The sequence below is a fragment of the Rattus norvegicus genome, chromosome 13 (assembly GCF_036323735.1).
Source record: "Rattus norvegicus strain BN/NHsdMcwi chromosome 13, GRCr8, whole genome shotgun sequence".
Lineage (NCBI taxonomy): Eukaryota > Metazoa > Chordata > Mammalia > Rodentia > Muridae > Rattus > Rattus norvegicus.
In genome coordinates, this window is record NC_086031.1 from 33,620,407 (window position 1) to 33,640,018 (window position 19,612).

General features: G+C 47.8%; 1 protein-coding gene across 5 annotated transcripts in view; it reads right to left on the reverse strand.

Moving 5' to 3' along the window:
* Positions 1 to 19,612, reverse strand: part of Cfap221 (cilia and flagella associated protein 221) — a 70,400-nt gene that overhangs the window by 21,085 nt on the left and 29,703 nt on the right. For 4 of the 5 annotated variants that reach the window (XR_005492413.2, XM_039091279.2, XM_039091278.2 and 1 more), the window contains exons 7-12: positions 10,678 to 10,781; positions 4,190 to 4,349; positions 2,657 to 2,777; positions 2,466 to 2,577; positions 2,165 to 2,273; positions 763 to 850 (exon numbers count right to left, since the gene is read on the reverse strand). Coding sequence is in view for 4 of the 5 variants with exons in the window: in XM_039091279.2 (XP_038947207.1) it covers positions 763 to 850; positions 2,165 to 2,273; positions 2,466 to 2,577; positions 2,657 to 2,777; positions 4,190 to 4,349; positions 10,678 to 10,781 (694 nt within the window). In the remaining variant the exon portion in view is untranslated. Of the gene's footprint in view, positions 1 to 762; positions 851 to 2,164; positions 2,357 to 2,465; positions 2,578 to 2,656; positions 2,778 to 4,189; positions 4,350 to 10,677; positions 10,782 to 19,612 lie in introns of those variants that run through there. The other variant, XM_063272670.1, reaches the window with a different exon arrangement.

Consider the following 19,612-nt stretch of genomic DNA (forward strand, 5'->3'; position numbering starts at 1 on the left):
ATTGTGAACTTTGTATGACATCATACTGTAATGCCTACAAGGCTGGCCACAGGGGCTGCAGGGGAGGCTCAACAGTGAGGAGTGGTTGCTGTGTTTGCGGAGGAGTTGGTCTACTTCCTACCACGGTGTTGATTGGCCCACAACTGTTTGGAGCTCTAGCCCCAGGGGAGGAGCTGCCCCCCTTCTTGCCTCTGCAGTCACTCCACTCACAGGGGCATGCTCACACACGTGTACTTACGATTACAAATAGGATGAATCCTCAAAAAATAAAAGCTCGACCACGCCCCCATCCTTCCTACTCATTGAGACCCTGTAGTTCACACTATTAAGATTTGCTAGGGTTTTTTGGGGGGCGGAGGTCCCCTATAATTCAGACGCTGGTGCCTCAACCCTAGCTCCCCAGCACATGATTGTACATGGCATCCAGCTCAGGGTGACTCCTGACAGCAGTTTTGGGGCCTCTCATTTTGATGCTCTCTAGACAGCAGGTATATCTCACGGCTAGAAACAGAGCCTGAGTCTGGTCATCTCCTTGGACTGAAAGCCTCTCTCTCTCTCTCTCTCTCTCTCTCTCTCTCTCTCTCTCTCTCTCTCTCTCTCAGAACTGAACCTGGGGCTCACGCATTCTAGGCAGTGCTCTGCCATTCTCCGGTACTCTCAGCTGTCTTCGAGCTGTCTTTCTCCTGGTCTGGCATCTTGCGTGCAACGGGAATTGAAAAGATTCAGCAAAACAACCGAGCTCATCGTGGCAGCCGTTCTGACCTTGTATTTCTCACGTGCTTTTTGCCGCTCCTCAATGAGCTCTTTTTTAAACTTGTAAGTTGTGTGCTCTTTGCCAAGGTGCACCTGCCTGTGGGGAACAAAAGCCAACTTCCAGAAGCCATCCACAAACATCGTCTCTGCAGTGAGTGCCTTTGCTATATACTATAATCAAGAAGGGATGAGGAAGAACCGGATGAAAGCAGTTTGGGGTCCAGGGAAATGAAACTTATCATTTAGTGATTAATGCTAAAATATTTATGAATTAATAAGACAAGGGCCTGACAAATAGTTCATTCAGTAAAGTGCTTTGTAAGCCTGAGAATCTGAGTTCAAGCCCCAGAGCAGGAGCCTGGTATAAAATGTTGGGAGTGGAGGATGCTCTCTTTATCTCAGCACTGTACAGGTACAGACAAAGGATCCCAGGACAAGCCAGCCTAGCCTGCTGGGTGAGCTCCAGGCCAGTGAGAGGCCCTGTCTCAAAAAAAGGCTGATAGACAGCTCAGTGTTTAAGAGCAGAGGACCCAGATTCAATTAGTAGCCCTGACATGGCAGCTTACAAGGGACTGCAACTTCAGTATTAGAGGATCTGATGCTCTCATCTGGCCTTCACGGTACCACACACACACTGGTAAACATGCGGGCAAAATGGGAAGACAAAATAAATCGATCTTTAAAACAAACAATGTAAGGTGGAGGCCATTGGAGGAACAATACCCAAGGTTGACTTCCAGGTGCCACAAGTACACACACCTGTGCCCACATGCAAACACACGCACACATGCACACACGCACACATGCACACGCACACACCCCTGAGTACTCAGCAGCACTAGTGTTCAGGAAATGCAGATATAAGCTGTACGAGGCAGCAGGCGCTGATGAGGATGTGGAAAACCAACCCCTGCAATCCTCCAGTGTTGCGGGTGAAAATGTAAAAAGGCTGGTGGCTGAGGTGTGGTAGACTCACCAGATGGAAACACAAGAGCCCTCCTATCTGAACCTCTGTTGCCAGAACCGCCCCCCCAGCTGCTATGCTCCCCATGGAACGGGGGCTCACAGGGAGGTGAGGGGTTATGGGGTGCAATGTGGGTACCTGAGTCACACCCCAAGTCTGTCTGGGAATGGGGACTAGGGTATCAGGAAGAAAGGAGGGGCCCCACGCTCACAGTTCACTGTTGCTCTGCCGTGTCTGCGTATGTGTAGGAAATAACATGTTGTCATTATTAATTGATGCCCCATAGCCGCCCATTCTGAGACAGGAACACTGGCCGAGGGGAAGGAGTAATCGAATTCACAGAGAGAGTTTATCAATGATTGTGTGTCATTGTGTCTCCTGTGTCAAGGGCTATCTCATAAAAGCAGTGACCCTGTCACTTGATACAAATTACCCCTCGATATTTACCACTTAAGATGGTTCTCGATCTCTGTCACGATGTCCTGTCTGACTTTCTGCTCAAAGATCGCCTCCTTCATCTGCTTGGTTTTGGAGACTTCGTCACCTTGGTCCAGGACTGGAGGCAGGAACGAGCGGAGATCATGGCCGTAATCAAATCAGTCATTTGCCCAGACGAACACAAGTTTCTAACCATGTCACCTAACAGACATCTAACTGAGTTTTGCTCATTAATAATAAATGTGACTGGAGACATTTCTTTCTTCCTCTGCCCCAGGGACTGGTTTAGGGAAGGCCAAAGGACTGTTACCTTGTTTTAAGTCCTTAATCTTCATCTTCCCGGCTTCCTGGTTTAGGACGGTCGCCACGGCGAATGGATTTGACAGGTCGGCTGGAAACCGCAGGTCCTGATAATCGATTTCCTGAGGACCCAATTGGGCAGGGAATGAGTTCTTTTCTTCCCAAGTTCCCATCACACTGGGCGTGCACCCAACTTCTTACCTTTAACTTCTGAGGTTTTTTTGCCTGTGCCACAGTTGGGTAAAATTGCACGTATGCTGTTTTTTCTAGAGGAACATTTACTTTCTTAGAACGGTCATTTAATCGTTTAAACTCTTCTAATCTAGAGTTTAAAACAGATGTTAAATTAGTGTATGATCCAAGGTTCAAGGTTTGTTATAAATGTTTATTTCTATTTTTGATCGTGCTGCCATGTTGTCTGTATACCTGCTGAGGCCAAAGGAGGGCGTCTGGTCCCCTGTGGTCAGAGTTACAGACAGCCATGAGTTGCCACGCAGTGCTGGGAACTGAACGCAGGCCACTGCTCTTAGCCACTGAGCTGTCTCTATACCCACGTAGCTCAAGTATTTTGTTATTGTATTCTTTCTGATAAAACTATTACTTGTGACCAGTAGTAACTAATAACTAAATGAAAAGTAAATTTGTGTGTCCATGAAAACAAATTTCATATCAATATATTAACATATAATGTAGATAGGTATATATGCATATGTTTGTGTGTACACATATATACACCAGTGGTTGCTTTTCCTCCCATTCTTTAAAATGCTATACATATCTATTGTGTGGGAGTATGCATGTGTGCCTGTGTGTGTCTGTGTGTGTTTGTGCCTGTGTGCCTGGGTGTGCCATGACATATGTGTGGAGGTCAGAGGACAACAGCTCTCTCCTCCACTTTGTGGGTCCCAGATAGAAACTCAGGTCTGCCTGGGCAGCCAGCTCCTTCACCAGGTCTTATTTGCATTTCTCATGAATATGTAAATGAACACACCAGGCTGGGGAATGCTCTCCTAGTTTAGTGTAATTTATTTCTAGCCTGTAGCTCTTCAACCACCTAAGCTGATTAATTTAGAAACCAACCGTTACTTTATTATCCTAGTAAAAGAATGGCTATACCATTTGAAACAGATAGAATCCCTTCCTCTATGCTTTAAAGCTGTTTGTGTAGACTCTTCTTGTAGTCTAAATGTCCTCATAGTGTTGGGTTGAACCTGGAGCCACATATATGCCAGGCAAGAGGCCAGTGACCGACCCTCACTCCCAGCTTTAAACAAGAAAAGAGAGAAAATGGAAAGAAAAACTCAAATATTTCTTATTTTTTAAAAAGGCAACTTCTTGCTACGTACTTTAGGCTAGCTTGGAACTCATGCTCTTTCTGCCTCTGCCTTTTCAATGATAGGATTACAAATGTGTACCACAATGCCCAGAACTGGATTGTACCAGATTTGTGATGAAGTGTTAAGAAAAAAGCTGTGGCTGTGGCCGTGGCCGTGGCTGTGGCGGTGGCTGTGGCGGTGGCGGTGGCTCAGCCAGAAGAGTGCTTGTCTAGAATACACAGGGCCCTGGATTCCGTCCCCAGCACCCTATAAACTGGGTGTAGTGGTGCATGTCCATGACCCCAGCACTCTGCAGGTGGAGGCAGGCAGAATTCAAAGTCATCTTGGGTCTATAGTGAGTCTGAGGCCAGCCTGGTCTAATGAATAGACAGAAGCACAGTGAAGACACCATACATACGGTAAGGCGATGTTGGGGTGGCAGGTTCCAGTGAAGACGCATTCGTATGGCTGAGAGTTGAACTGTGAGATCCACAACTGAATTTTTATTTGTGCTATCCCATACTGGATGGGCGTGAACGTGACAGTTACTCTTGCCTCCCCGTTAGCTGGAATTATTCCTGTAAGGAGGGGGATGTCATATTGTTCTCAATGCTGTGTCAGGATGCCTGACACGAGCAGTGTCAGGGAGGAAGAGTGTACAGTGGCTCACAGCTCGAGGGCACAGTCCATCATGGCGGGGAAGGCACGGCAGCAGGGGCGTGAGATAGTTGGTCTCATGGCAGCTACAGTCAGGAAGCAGAGAGAGGTGGATGCTGGGGCTGACCTCATTTCCTCCTTTTTATTTTGTCTAGGACCCCAGGCCATGAGATGGGGTTTCCCATATGTAGGGTGGATCTTCTCACCTCAAACCTATGCCCTGCCCAGAAGGTGTTTTTCCCTCTGGCACAGCCGGGTAAGATGAACCACCACAGAGGTGTGCTCTGCTCAGCAAGTGCAGGGGAAGAGGCAACACAAACCCCATTGTCCCAGCACAGCGCGCGCGCGCGCGCGTGTGTGTGTGTGTGTGTGTGTGTGTGTGTGTCTGCTCTCTGTACAGTCTCTTCCTTAAGTGTGCGAGGCTCAACACGGACCTTGCTTATCAGTGACTAGGGGAATCCTTTCCAACAGCTGTCTGATCATGGAGTTACACAGATATGGACAAACCCTAGTACATCAGTGCCTTAGACACAAATTCACAGGATGCTGAGCCTAGAGCAAATGACCAGAATGCAATGTGAGTGCTGGGAGTGACGTGGAAAGCTGGGAACAGTTCAGTACAGTGTTTTCTATAACTTCATTCTTTCTTTTCAAATCTTCCTTCCTGCCTGCCTGCCTACCTGCCTGCCTGCCTGCCTGCCTGCCTTTCCTTTCTTTTTTTCAGTGTTGGGGCTGAAGCCCAAGGCCTTATCCACACTTGGCAAGTGCTCTAGCACAAAGCTATACCCCAGCCCTTTCCTTTCAAATCTGTCCAATGAACTGGTGTTCCTTCCAACACCAAGCAGTACACTATGCCACACTCCTCCTTGGTATGTTCCAGGGGTCGTCGGGGACCTTCATAGCCTGACTGTGTTAGTCAGGCTGCCTGCAGCACTCAGGAACTCAGGTACAGAGACAAAGTGACAATGGGAAAGAGAAGAGCTGCGGTCAGTGTACACACCACGAAGAAGAACGACAAGGTGCAATGGCCCATAATTCCACCCATACAGCCCTGCTGTAAAGTTCAGGTTTACAAAGAGGACAAGAGCTGGGCATGGCTAAGCTGTCCCGGTCTAGGTGTGATCCTGCCCGTCACTCACCCAGGTTGTCAGCACTGTGTGAAATCTCTCTGTGGGTCCTACTGACTGTACCTTCCAGGGAAATTGCAAGCCCCCAAGGCAAACACCACTCACAGCTCTTTTATCCACCTGAAGGCCTTCTATGATGCTTTAAAAACAGGCAGTTACTAGTCCCTAAGGGAAGCAGCAATGGCTTCTTCAGTGGCTACACCACTGGTAAGGTGCACATGCTCTGGGAAACAGTTCCTCACCCACGCTCCTGTAAGAAGCTCTCATGAAGCATATTGGGACACACAGAAGTGAAAATAGATGGGCAACCAGTTGGGGAGGGCAAGGAGATCAATAAGGATGGTTGGGGGACAAGAGGGAGTAGTGGGGTGAATATGATTGAAAACCATTACAAACGTATGAAAATACCATCGCAAGCCATTATATAAACAATACAGAAGACTGGGGGGGATGGATCAGTGAGTAAAGGACTGACTGCACAAGCATGAGGTTCCCCCAACACCCACAAATGTAAAAGCCAGACAAGGTGAACATATCTGTAACCCCAGCATAGGGAGGGGAGGAGACAGGTGGATTCCTGGAGCTCACTGGCCAGCCTAGCAGAAACAATGAAAGACCCTACCTCAAGAGGTAAGGCAGAGGAACAGTTAAATTAGGTATCACAACGAGCTCATGCACACACACGCACGCGCGCGCACACACACACATGCATGCAAGCATACATGCACACACATGCATACACATGCACACACACACACAAGTGGGCATTTGTTAATTTCCTGGATACAGATAGAGATCAAAAGGGTTAAGTAATGGCCACCATTGTCTCTCAAGCCCAGGGCCAGGTAGAAGAGTCACTAGAGACATTGGGTGTGCAGGCTAACAGCAAGACATCTGGGTAGAAATTCCAACCACAGAGACGTTATAATGCATTGACCATCACTTGGTCGAAGCACCTACCCTGTGGCCACTGCAGACCATTTAGGGCTTGATGCCAAGAGCACCCTACTGCTTTACTTCAGCTCATTAACTTAAAAAACGTAAGGTCAAGCGCGGGCACGGATCACGGTAACTTCATCTGGGTGATTTATTTTTTTTTAAGTGCTCTCAGTCCGGACATAATACATAAAGCCAGTGGTGGAGATGTAGCCAAGGCAACCACAGTAAACTGCTTTTTTTCCTATTCCTGCAGCCCTGTCCATCACTAGAACATGGGGGTGCAGGCTGTGCAATGCTAACTGTTGTAGAGCATGTGCCAAGTCTTGACAGCTACTGCTTGGCCGAAATTCATGTGGCACAAAGGAGCGATGTCCTGTGTTTTTTTCTTTCTTTTTTTTTTCTTTTTTCTTTTTGTTTTCGGAGCTGGCGACCGAACCCAGGGTCTTGCGCTTGCTAGGCAAGCGCTCTACCACTGAGCTAAATCCCCAACCCTGTCCTGTGTTTTATAAGTGAGAATGGTATTCTCAATGTTTAACCCCATTAGAAAAAGTCTACCTTAGGGCTGGGGGTGTGGCTCAGTCTGGAGGAGCTTGCCTAGCTTGCACAAAGACCTCCAGCCCTTCAGAAGCCGCCCATAGTGGTGTCAACACGCAGGAGGTAAGGGCAGCAGCATCAGAAGTTCAAGGTTATCCTTGGCTACATAGTGACTTTTAGGCCATCCTTCAAAGTACAAGTGTGTCTGTGGAGCGGTCGGTGAGAAGGCTCATAGTAAAGGTGCATGATGTCAAGCCAATGGTCTGAGTTTGAGCCCTCGACCCACATGGTGGAAGGAAAGAACTAACTAGAAAGTTGCCCTTGGCCCACAATACATACATGTGCATGCACAAGTCCATGAAATAAATACTTAAGAAGGTAATAAACAAAGCTAGAGCTCAAATGACTACTCTTGGATCAATTCACAGCTCGCTACCCTCGGCACAGCCAGGAAAAATGAATACTGCAAAGTCACAGAGCAGGAAGCTGGGTGGGGGGATGTGTGCCTATGATCCTGGGACTCAGGAAAGCAAGGCAGGGCCCAGGCTAGTCTGCACTTAACAACAGCAAACAAACAGCAAACAAACAGAACAGCAACAACAAAACGAAAAAGCTGAGGACGCTCTGGCTGCACGGATCGCTCAGAGAGAGGTTAAGGGAATTTGCTGCTCTTGATGACTTGAGTTTGGTTCCCAGTGACGACATCCGGCGGCTCACAACTGCCTGTAACTCCACCTCCAGGAGGATCCACTTCCACCCTCCACGGACATCACACGCATGTGGCATACATACACACACACACACACACACACACACACACACACACACACACACACACACACAGAGCAAAAATAAAGGCCATAGTTTATCAGTGTAAGCATGACAAAGGGCACACAACACTGGGCAATGCGATGTCACAAGGAGGTGTTCCTGAGTCATTTCCTAGGTGACACTATTATAAAGCAAAGGTGGACATATTTAAACATGTAAATAAAGTAGGAAGTATTCCCATGGACATATTTAACTATGTAAATGAATAATATAAGTATGCAGTAGACATATTTAAATATGTAAATGATCTAATTGAAAATATAGGCATGGGCAGGGACTAAAAGAACAGAAAATAAAAGTACATTATGTTTTAGGGCAGTAAGGCCCAGGCTGGGAAAACTTGTAAAAATTGTTCCATATTATACATTTTTATACTGTTACAGCCTTTAAAAATTTTAATCAACATATAATTGTAAAGATATGATTTTTCCATACATATACAGTTGGAGGAGGAAGCAGGGTAGTCTATCACCTCAAACCTTATCTTTGTCACAGTAAGTCATCTAAACTTTTCTCAGAGGAGTCTGTGCACCTATGCACACCTGTGCCTGTGCACACCTGTGCCTGTGCACACCAGTGTCTGTGCACACCCGTTGTCTATGCACACCTGTGTCTGCACACATGTGTAGGTGTGTGTGAAGGCTGACATTGGGTGCCTTCCTCTGTGGCTTCTCCCTTACTTTGTGGGACAGAATATTTCACTGACCACAGAGCTCACTGACTGGCTAGGTTGTGTGGCCAGCAAGGACCAGGGCTCCTCCTGACCTAGTTCTTGAAGGCAAAGTTCCTCTATGAGGCTTTTATGGGGGTGCTGGAGAGCCAGTCATCTCGAGCAGCAAGCACTTTACTGAGGGGCTCCCTTCAGTGGTGCTGAGTCATTCGAACTGTACATTACTGACCTCTATTACTTTAATGTGCATTTACTTCCTCTAACTGTAACCTGCTGACCATCCCACCTCGTGTCCCCAGCTCTTGATAACCACTAGTCTAGATTCTGGTTCCATGCAATAATTTTTTTAATTATTTTTATTTAAATTTAAGACATAAACCTACTCTCTCTGTAGTCCAGACTCTCCTGGAGCTCTCTATGTAGACCAGGCTGGCCTCACACTCACAGAGATTCACCTGCCTCTGCCTCCTGAGTGCTGGGATTAAATGCATGTGCCACCACACTTGACCAAAACAAAGCTTTTCGGAGTGGGGGTGTGGTGGGGTATGGTGGGGTGTTATGGGGGTGTGGTGGGTGTGGTGGGGTGTTATGGGGGTGTTGTGGGGGTGTGGTGGGGTGTTATGGGGGTGTGGTGGGGTGTTATGGGGGTGTGGTGGGATGTTATGGGGGTGTTGTGGGGGTGTGGTGGGGTGTTATGGGGGTGTTATGGGGGTGTGGTGGGTGTGGTAGGGGTGTGGTGGGGGTGCCAGTGCCAGGCCTTTGCTTTCTGTGTAGCTGAAGAGGACTGTGGGTGCCTGATCACCCTGCTCCACGTCTCATGCAACGGGATTACACGTGCAGTTCCGCAGGGCTGAGAGTGGAGCATTGCTTGGCTTGCACGCTGCCACCTGAGCTACATTCCTATGAGATCAAACTCCAGATCCCACCTCCGTGAGATCACCTACATTAGCACAAGCTTTAAACATGTCCTCCCAACAGCGCAGAGGTGCAGACTGTTCCCCAAGAATTGTCAGAGACATCCAAAGCCTCATGCTTAGAGTCTCGTAAGGACAATTTTAACCTTCTAAGATTTAGCGTCCCACTGAGAACGGGGTTTGGAGTGGACTAACCACTGTAAGATTCAGTGAACAGCTGCACAATCTAAACATTATCTGGGGACAAGCTATTGATAAATTTTAGCACTGAGATTATGGAGGAGGGCACCAAGAAGACAGGGCCTCCCTCTACCTCCCAGTCACAGGCCACTGCTGTTGCCCAGGGTCTGGGGCAAGAGAGCAGTCTCAAGGGTCACTGGGTATCCATCAGACACAATTCTCTTTGGTCACTCAGGAATTCTGTGACTCAGCTTGAAAACCTTAATGGAGTCTCAGTTTTCTCATCTGTAAAATGGGATAGGGCTTAAAGGATACACTGATCTGAGGATCTGAGGTGAGCTCAAGTGCAGTGTCTGAAAACTGAACTTCCCAGCCTTTAGGCCGCACAGGCAAGGGGTACTCACATGGGTTCAGTTACCACTGAACTGCTTGGAAGAAGAAATGTGTCTTGAAACAATTGTACACTTGACTCATTTCAATGCCCCATCCACCCCCCCATTTTCTTGTGTGTGGAGCACATGTGCATAGTGCATGTTTGCACGTGTGTGCTCGCTCTCCAAATACGCTGGTTAATACTTCTTGTCAACTGAACTGGGCTTGGAGTTACCATATAAACACATTCTGAGTGGGTATTTCATGAGAGTGCTACCGGAAATGTGTAACCAAGGTAAGAAGACCCGTCCTGAATGGGCAGCACCGTTCCATGAGCTGCACTGAGAGAAAAGAAGTGAGCTGAGTGGCAGCATCCGTCTCTCTGTTTCCTGGCTGTGGATGCAGGGTGAGCACCTGCCTCAAGCTCCTGCTGTCGTGGCTCCCTGCCATGATGGACTGGACCCTCAGACTGTGAGCCAAAGCAAGCCTTTCTCCCTCCCCTCCCCCTCCCTCTCCTTCCCCTCCCTCCCTCCCTCCCTCTCCTTCCCTCCCTTCCCTCCCTCCCTCCATTTCTTCCTCCTGTTTTTTTTTTCCTACACCAACAAGGAAAGTGGCTCTTGTTTCAAGCCTCTGTCATGACATGGCTGTGGCAGTCAGGTGTCTGAAGTCACACGGTCCTCACCTGACTTTGGCTCAATCGTAAAGGCTTGATGAGACCGAAGCAACGTGATATGGAATTCGAAATCCACGGGGCAGCTGCACTGCAAGGGGATCACATAGCTTTTGCTGCAAAACAAGCCCAAGAAAGGACACTCAGGAAGCACAGTAAGTGTCGCCCGATCCCAACTGGCCTTTCCTGTCTTTCATCAAAAAAAAAAAAAAAAAAGTTTTAAAATTGGCTCTCATGTAGCCTGGGCTAGCATCCAACTTGCCACATGGCTGAGTGCCTGAGTTCAGTTTCCAGTTGCTGTGACAAAATGCCCTGACAGAAGCAACTTAAGGGGGAATGGGTTTGTTCCGTTCTCAATGCCAAGTTGTTGCCATCGCTGTAGAGAAAAACTGAGGTAGCAGGAAACTGAAGCAGCTACGTCCGCTAAGAGCAATGAGCTATGAAGTAATGCATGCTTGCTTGTGCTGAGCTCTCTAGCTCCCTCTTACACAGTCCAGGATCCTAAGCCCAGGGAATGGTGCCACCCACAGTGGGCAGGTCTTCCCATGTCAGGTAATGTAATCAAGATAATCCTTCAAAGACACGCCTGCAGGCCAATGTGATCTAGGCAATCCCTCACTGACACACTTCTCTGGTGATTCTTGAGCGAATCATATTAACTCTTAACACTAACCGCCACACCAAGGAAGACCTTGACTTTCTGTTCTTCTTTCCCGTTGAGTAGTGGGGATTGCAGGTGTGCACAGGGCTCAGGACGGAACCCAGGGTTTTGTACCCGTAGTAGGCAAACAGTCTACCAAATGAGTTCCATCTCTCGCTCACACTCTTGAGAGAACTCCATTATAATCAACGTTCAGTGGAGCTGCCGAGTTTGGGGACTCTGCCTTCTTGGGAAGTATCCATCTGACCTGCTCACTTCCGTGGACTTCACCCCTACATGCTAGGCTGGGCCTCACCAACAATGCCAGAGTTCCCTGTATTCTGGTAGAGTTAAATGTGTAGGAATTTCAGTGATATCCCAGATTCACACACACACACACACACACACACACACACACACACACACACACACACCATACCACCATACAATGGTCAATAAACATTTGGTTTTCACGTAACCATTTATATATATAAGTGTGGTTTTTAAAAGTGTGCTCAAAACATTTATATTGGGCTTTGAAATTCATGATCTTTTAATAATCTGTGAAATATCTGAAATAGTTCAGATATAAATATTTTTAAACAATTAAGGTTTCTTTATTCATTATTAAGATCTACAAATTTTTTTTCCCAAGGAAATAAAACATCACCAGCTGACTGTGCTTGTTGATCTCTGTTCTTTTCTTTGCAGAGGTGACCAGCACTGGATCTCCTCTGTCTAAAATGTGTGCTCGCACGCGCGCGTGTGTGTGTGTGTGTGTGTGTGTGTGTAAACATTGCTACATGTCATGCAGGTGGCCACATTGCATCTCAGGCAGGCAGGCAGCCAGTGTTGAATGCTGGTCTCCAACTCCCTCTCTCCTTTTTTATTAATCTGGGACCCTGCCCCATAGGATCCCACCCACCACATGCAGAATGGGTCTTCCTAGTTCAGTTGTATTGCTGTGGAAATACCCTCTTGGGCACACCCATGTGTGCTTTCTAGGTGGTTCCAAACTTAAGTCAAATTTGTCAGTGCACTCATGACCCCTCAAGAGCTGTGGTCACCTTCACGAGACACGAGGAAGATAAGTTGGTGGACATTCCAGTGTGGATGGGAACAGAGTCTGCAAAGCCCACCCCTGGACAGATGCTACTGGAGAGACAGACATTTTCTGTCAGGGTCATGGTCCTCAGTATGTTGTCCACATTCTGGGAGTCAGTACTACACCCATGGCCACACGGGCAACTGGGTCCAGTAGGTAATATACTTTAAAAACTAGGACAGGGCATGCAGTTGAGAGGAAAACCTGGATGGGGGTGCACAGGAGAAGCTGGAAGGAGGAGAGGAGTAAGATGTGTTATAATCATGTATGACGTTCTCTAAGGATGCTGCTATTTTAGGGCTACAGTGCCGTCAGCCACTGGGCCAACAGACAGCTTGGCTCTGCTCTGCATCCCAAGCTGGTTGTCACTATCCTCTACTTACTTCTGATGCCAACTTGGTATGAAGCTCCAAGCCCAGGTCAGCAACAATACCTGGCTTTCATTGGATGAAGAGGAAGAGAACCTCAGTCTCCCCTCAGCTTCAAGGCAAGGGCAGGTGCTACTCCCTGGGATCAGCTACTCCCTGGGATCAGCTACTCCCTGGGATCAGCTACTCCCTGGGATCAGTTGACCATGCCTCCTTGATCCATGGGAATGAACTCCACAGCTAGGAGCCCACTGCAGCCCCTGAGCCCACTGCAGCCCCTGAGCCCACTGCAGCCCCTGAGCCCACTGCAGCCCCTGAGCCCACTGCAGCTCCTGAGCCCACTGCAGCTCCTGACACCACTGCAGCCCCTGTGCCCACTGCAGCCCCTGAGCCCACTGCAGCCTCTGAGCCCACTGCAGCCCAGAGAGTTGGCAGCCCTGGAACCTGCCTGTGGCCTGCTGGAGTTTGATGCAGCTCCAGACCTTGGAGGTTGCAGCTTCTCCCTGTTCTGCTGAAAGGCATTTCCGGTGTTATGCTGCCTGTTTACAGGTATGGAAAGGATATAGTCCCTGCCCCCCACTCGTGTGTGTGTGTGTGTGTGTGTGTGTGTGTGTGTGTGTGTGTTGCCTTGTGTCTTTATTACTATCTACCTCATTGTTTTCGAGACAGGTAGGGTTTCTTGATGAGACTGGGTGACCAAAGAGCCACCTGTCTCTGGCTGTTCAGTTCTGGGGTTACGGATGCAGTGTGCTATACCTAAATTTTTACATGTGTGCTAGGATACTGAACTCGGGTCCTTCTGCTTGCCCAGCGAGCACCGTGCTAACATGGCAACCTTTCCCCGCTCCATTTGGTGTAGTGCATCTGATGACATTGAAGAGATCTGTGCTCTGAAGGTTGCTCTTGACACTTGCCACGCAACGTCCTGCTCGTAAGTGATTTCCACTGCTATTTGTTTTCTCCCTCCCCCTCCCTCTCTTCCTCCCTCCCTCCCTGCCTCCCACCCTCTTTCCTGAAAACGGTCTCATTGTAGCCAGGCTCTTCTCCATCTTCCCTGTGTAGCACGGATGACTTTATCACCCTTGTCCCCACCTCCCAAACGCTGGGATGGCGGTGTGAGCCACCACAGTTGGTTTATGTGGTGCTAGAGCTGGGACCCAGGGCTTCCTGCATGCTAAACAGGCGCGCTACCCACTGAGCCAGACCTCCAGCCCTACGCTGCTGCTGCTTCTTGGTAAATGTTATTCCTTAGCTGTGGGTAGGTGCGCTATAAACACCCAAGTGCCCTGGTAGGAGACAAGGAGACCAGGGCTCCGACAATAACACTTGTTGACATAAATCCTGGATAATGGTCACATGGGATCCTTCCTTCAGCCCAGTTTACAGGATTCTACCAAACAACTGTCCTACCTCAGGCTCTGCTCAGGTGTACAGCCAACCAGAACTCCCTGCAAAGCATCCCGATTCTGCAAACAATGCACCATGTACAACAGTTGCTGCATTGTTTAAGGTGTGACAGTCACCTTGACTGTCAACTTGATGGCGTTTAGAGTCACCGTGCACAGAGACTTCTGGGCATGGTGGTGAGGAATTTTCTAGATTAGGTTGACTGAAGCAGGAAAACCACTTTTAGCCACCCTAAAAGTAAACGTGGATGGCATCATCCTGCGTGCTGGGGTCCTGGACTGAGTAAAAGGGAGAAAATGAGCTGAGCACAGCATCCTTCCCTCTGCCTCCCTGACAGTGGAGGCCATGTGAGCTGCTACCTTGAGTCCTCACTACCATACCTTTCCGCCGTGATGGACTGTGCCCTGGAAATGTGAGCCACAATAAGCCATTTCTTATGTTGCTTTCATCACGTTGTTTTTTCTCTTTTTTGTCACAGCATCTAGAAAGTGGTGACTACAGAAGTCTGTCTAAGGCCTTACCACCCCGAAGACTCCCAACCGTATCTAAAACAGAAGGTGGATCAGCCGAGCAGACACTTAGGCACTCCACTCCGTGCCAGCCATTCCACCCCAAAATGGTTAGGCTGAACTAACACCTTTTGTTACGGCAACCCAGGGCTGGATCCCACTCATGGAGATGTGAACAGGCTGTGGGCAATGGCTTATTGCTGTCCACACGTGGTCTCTGGGGATAAGGCAAGCGACTATGACTTATAGGTCAGCACCTGCAGGGGTCAGCACAGAGCTGTCCCAATAAGGACCCCCCCACCCCGATCTGATGCTCAAGGCACTTCTGATAAATGCCACATGGCTGAATGTTTTCCAGCTGAAATAATTCCCCACAAACTCTCCTGGGGTCCTTCCCATTGGTGATAAATGACCCATTTTCAATGAACTCCTAAGCTCTGATAGTTCTCAGAAAAGGTGTTGAGGTATTTGTTTAGTGATGATTACCATCAGCCAAGTTCCCGATGCACTTGCCAGCCTGGAAAAATAAACAGGTCCTTAAGGGAACAGAAGTCCAAGCACCGTGATTCAGAAGGCAGCAGCCGATGCAGGTCACCAGGCTGCGTGGAATCTGCACTCTGCTCCAGCTACTCCTGCTCCTTTATCAGAGTCAGGGCTGCACGCAGGGTGGGGCTGGACTGCAGCTCAGCAGCGTTACCCGGATGAGACATTGTTGGGGTTTATAAACATTTATTTACTTTTATTGTGCATTTATGAATGCATCCCATACGGATGCTGGGAACTAAACCTTGTTCTTGTGCAAGAGCAGCAAACGAGTGTTCATTTCTGAGCAAACTCTCCAGCCTCTTATTTTACTTCTAAATGACATGCTTCCACGTGTGTACGTGCGTGCATGAGCGTGTATGAGCGTGTGTGTGTGTGTGTGTGTGTGTGTGTGTGTGTGTGCGTGTGTGTTGATGTTCACAGGAATGCTGGTCTCTGTGAGATCCCACGGAGCTGCAGTTACAGGTGGTTGGAGGTAAACCGCCACATGTGGGTGCTGGAAAATGAACTCGGGTCTCTGCTGTATGCACTCTTAACCAATGAGTCTTCCCTCCTTATATGACGGTTAATTTCAATTACCAAGCTGGCACAGTCTAGGATCATGTGGAAGGTTGGCTTTGAACTCAGAGACATGGCTGCCTTTGCCTCCCCAGTGCTAGAATTAGAGGGATGCACCACAATGCCTCCAGCTGTGCAGAATTATCCTGATTATGTTAATTAAGGAAAGATGTCTGAAGATTCCCTTGAGAGGGTAAGTGGGATTCTGAGCCATACAAGAGTAGAAAACAAGCAAACAACCTTGGAGAAAGCAAGCCGAACACTGGCACACTTGGAACTGTGAGCCACCCAGGCCCTTTCTCCCTCGAGTTGCTTTTGTTAGGGTATTTTATCACACAGCGTCAGGAAAGGGAATGGGATGCTTATCACATGTGAGGTCCTGGGTTCAAGCCTGGTACTAGAAGTTGTTTAGTGTTTGCTGAGAGTGGCAGGGCAGATCTGTAATCCTAGCACGTGGGAGGCAGATGCGGGAGGATCAGAAGTTCAAAGCCAGCCTGGGAAACTTTCTTGAGACAGCATCTCAAATAAACAAATAAACCTCTTCAGCTTTGGAGACATGTGTAGCTAGGCAAGTGTGTTGTCTGTGCAAGCATGAAGGCCCAAGTTCAAATACCCAGCACCCACCTAAAAATTTAGATGAGGCTTCAGGGTACCTAAAACTCTGCTGGGTGACGGGAAAGTGGCCAGAGAATTTGGGGATTTGATGGCTGCCAGCCTAGCTCCAGGACCAGGGAGAGAGTCTGAGGTGGAAAATCAGAAAACCTCATATTCTCCTCTGGCCTCTGGACACACATGCACACAAACGCACTCACATACACACAAGCATACACACTCACAGGCATACATACATATGTGCAGACACACACACACACACACACACACACACACACACACACACACACCTAAGCTAAATCCCTACTGATGAATTCTGATCTACACTGAAGAAAAACACCCATTCTTGTTATTCCTCAGAAGCAAACAGGACCTTAGGTCAGAGTTCTCGAACTGACAAGCATCAGGCAATTGAAACAGAAAAGCAGGTGGAAGTCGGCGCTCTGGGAGACCATCTTAGCTTTTATCCTGACTTTATCACTCATTTTATCAGTTTCATTAGGACTGCAGATAAAAGTACGTTACATACTGCAGAAGAATCACTTCCTGTTTTTTGAATGACAGCATAAACCTTTAAAATACTAGGCCTTTTATTATGGTCTAATTTCATCATCAGAAGAGAGCACACATTTACCTTATAGAAAGTACACGGGAGAGGGGAGGGCCTGGGACTGTGGCTCGGTTGGTGCTTGCCTAGCTCAAAGCCCTGGGTTCCATCCCCAGCACAGCATAAACCAAGGGGGTTGGTGCATACATGCGTGCAGTCCAGCACCCAGGAGGACCAAGGTCATCTTCTGGTACACAGTGAGTCTGATGTTAGCCTGGGCTACATGAGACCCCACTGTGAGGAAGAAAGGAGAGGGGGGAGGGAGGAGGAGGAAGGAAGGAAGGAAGGGAGGGAGGGAGAGAGGGAGGGAGGGAGGGAGGGAGGGAAAGGGGAGGTGAGAAAGAGAGAGAGAGAGAGAGAGAGAGAGAGAGAGAGAGAGAGAATAAATTCAAATTTCTCTCTTCCCATCTCTGATTTGTTTTAGAGTGAACTTATTGGATGACTTAAAATCAAATAAACTGTTTAAAGCTCTCAGTGTCTGGAGAGTGTCGTGAACAGGCCACTTTACCATAATAGGATTTGGCTCCTTTGCTAGAGAGGGAAGGGCAAGGGACAAGAGGCATGACAGATGTGAGCTGTCCCACAATGGCTGGACTCAGCAGCTACAGCAGCACAATTATTAGTTATTATGTCTTATAAAACTCTAGGAGAGATGGGGCTGACAAAGTATTTGCCTTGCAAATGTGAGAACCTGAGTTAGAGACCCACAACTCACATTAAAAGGCTGAGCATGATGAAAATGCACATTTACGAATGCACACCCCCAAATGCACACTCACAAATGCACACTCATGAATGCACACCCCCAAATGCACACTCAAAATGTACACTTACAAATGTATACTCGCAAACAAATGCACACACATGGGGGGGATAGATAGTAGTTAGGGCCCACCCATATGGCCTTAAGTACACCTAGTTACAAACCCCACCTTTATCACGGCAGCTGGACCTTGTGCATCTGAGATTAATGTTCTTTTAAGGGGAAAGTGAGCCTTTACTAGAACCAGATTGTGATCTTGGGCACCAGAATTGTGAGAGATTCTGTTATACCTAAAGATACTGATTTCACACTCACAATGCTAAGACATTAATATTAAGTATTAGAGGTCTTTGTTTTCTATAATTACATCATTGTTTTTTAATTTTATAAACTTTATTGCAGAGAAACTTGCAAATAAAAATGTCACACACTAAAATTAAGCAGATCCAAAGTCTATACTCGTCAATGAATTTCTACACAGTTAAAATCAGCACCAAGACCAGAAAAATCCATGAGTGAATTACAACTAGAAAGCAAACAGCGTTAAATCCTCTTTCATAACTTGTATCCACCACCTGCATTCAGCGCCCCTCACTCCCTTATATCCAGTCTTTCTTGTTCTCTTCTCCTCATGTTATATTCTACCCACCATAGAGGTATAGCTCCTCTATGATAGGGTCCATCATGCTTCTCTTAGAAAAAAACTGTGTATGTGCCATTCAGAGCAAAGACAAGAGTCTGTGATCTGAGTCAAAGTGTTGTATGACAGCATGCAAAATGTCTATGTTCTGTGAGCACACAGGCTATCTCCATGCAACAGGAGCAAGTGCAGCTCAAAACACCTGAGGTTCACCACACATTTGATTTTGAATTAATTTTTGGTCGATGTACATTTGGAAGACTTTTACTGTTGCCAAAGTTTTTACAACCCACAAGTGCAATGATGACCAGGAGATTAAGAGTTAAGATTAAGAGAACAACCTGGATTCAGAGAGTTCACCTCTCTAGACTTAATAAAAGATGTGTTTTCCCCCGTGGATATTGGAGAGAGAGAGAGAGAGAGAGAGAGAGAGAGAGAGAGAGAGGAGAGAAGAAAAGAGAAGAGAAGAGAAGAGAAGAGAAGAGAAGAGAAGAGAAGAGAAGAGAAGAGAAGAGAAGAGACTCAATGTGTTCAGTCTTGCTCTGCACTTGAATTCTGGTTCCCAGGATCCATGTAGATATCGGGTGTGGCCAGGTAGACCCTGGCAGAGAGGAGAGAGGTGTATCTCAGGGCCTGTCTGGGGTCACAGGTTCAGAGAAACGCTATCTAAAGGAATAAGGTAGAGAGCTCTCAGTGCTAACCTTTAGTACACACGAGCATGTGTACACACACATGTGAGCACACACACACACACACACACACACACGCATGCACGCACGCACGTCTGCACACCACACTTGAAACAGAGACGGCAAAAGTTACGTGGTGTCTGTCATCTGCAGAGATCATACATAGCTTATTCACGTTCCACGAACGCCTTCCGTGATGGCTGCAGCTCCCGGTGGAGCGCCTGCTTAGCCTGAGTGACGTGCTGGATTCAAATCCCTGCATCGAACCCACAGCCTCACTTAGAAGAGTGCGATAACATTTCCTGTTTTAACACTTTAAATGTGCCATTCTGGGCATGAAATGCACTACAGTGCTGAGCCTCCCTCAGCCGCCCTCAGGATCTGTCTTTGTTTAAATCCCATCCCCATTTTTTTCTCCCCAGACACTGGCAGCCACATCTATACCCATCTCCAAGAATGTGATGTCTGTAGGTCCTCTGTATGACAAGGATCTTACAGAATAAAAT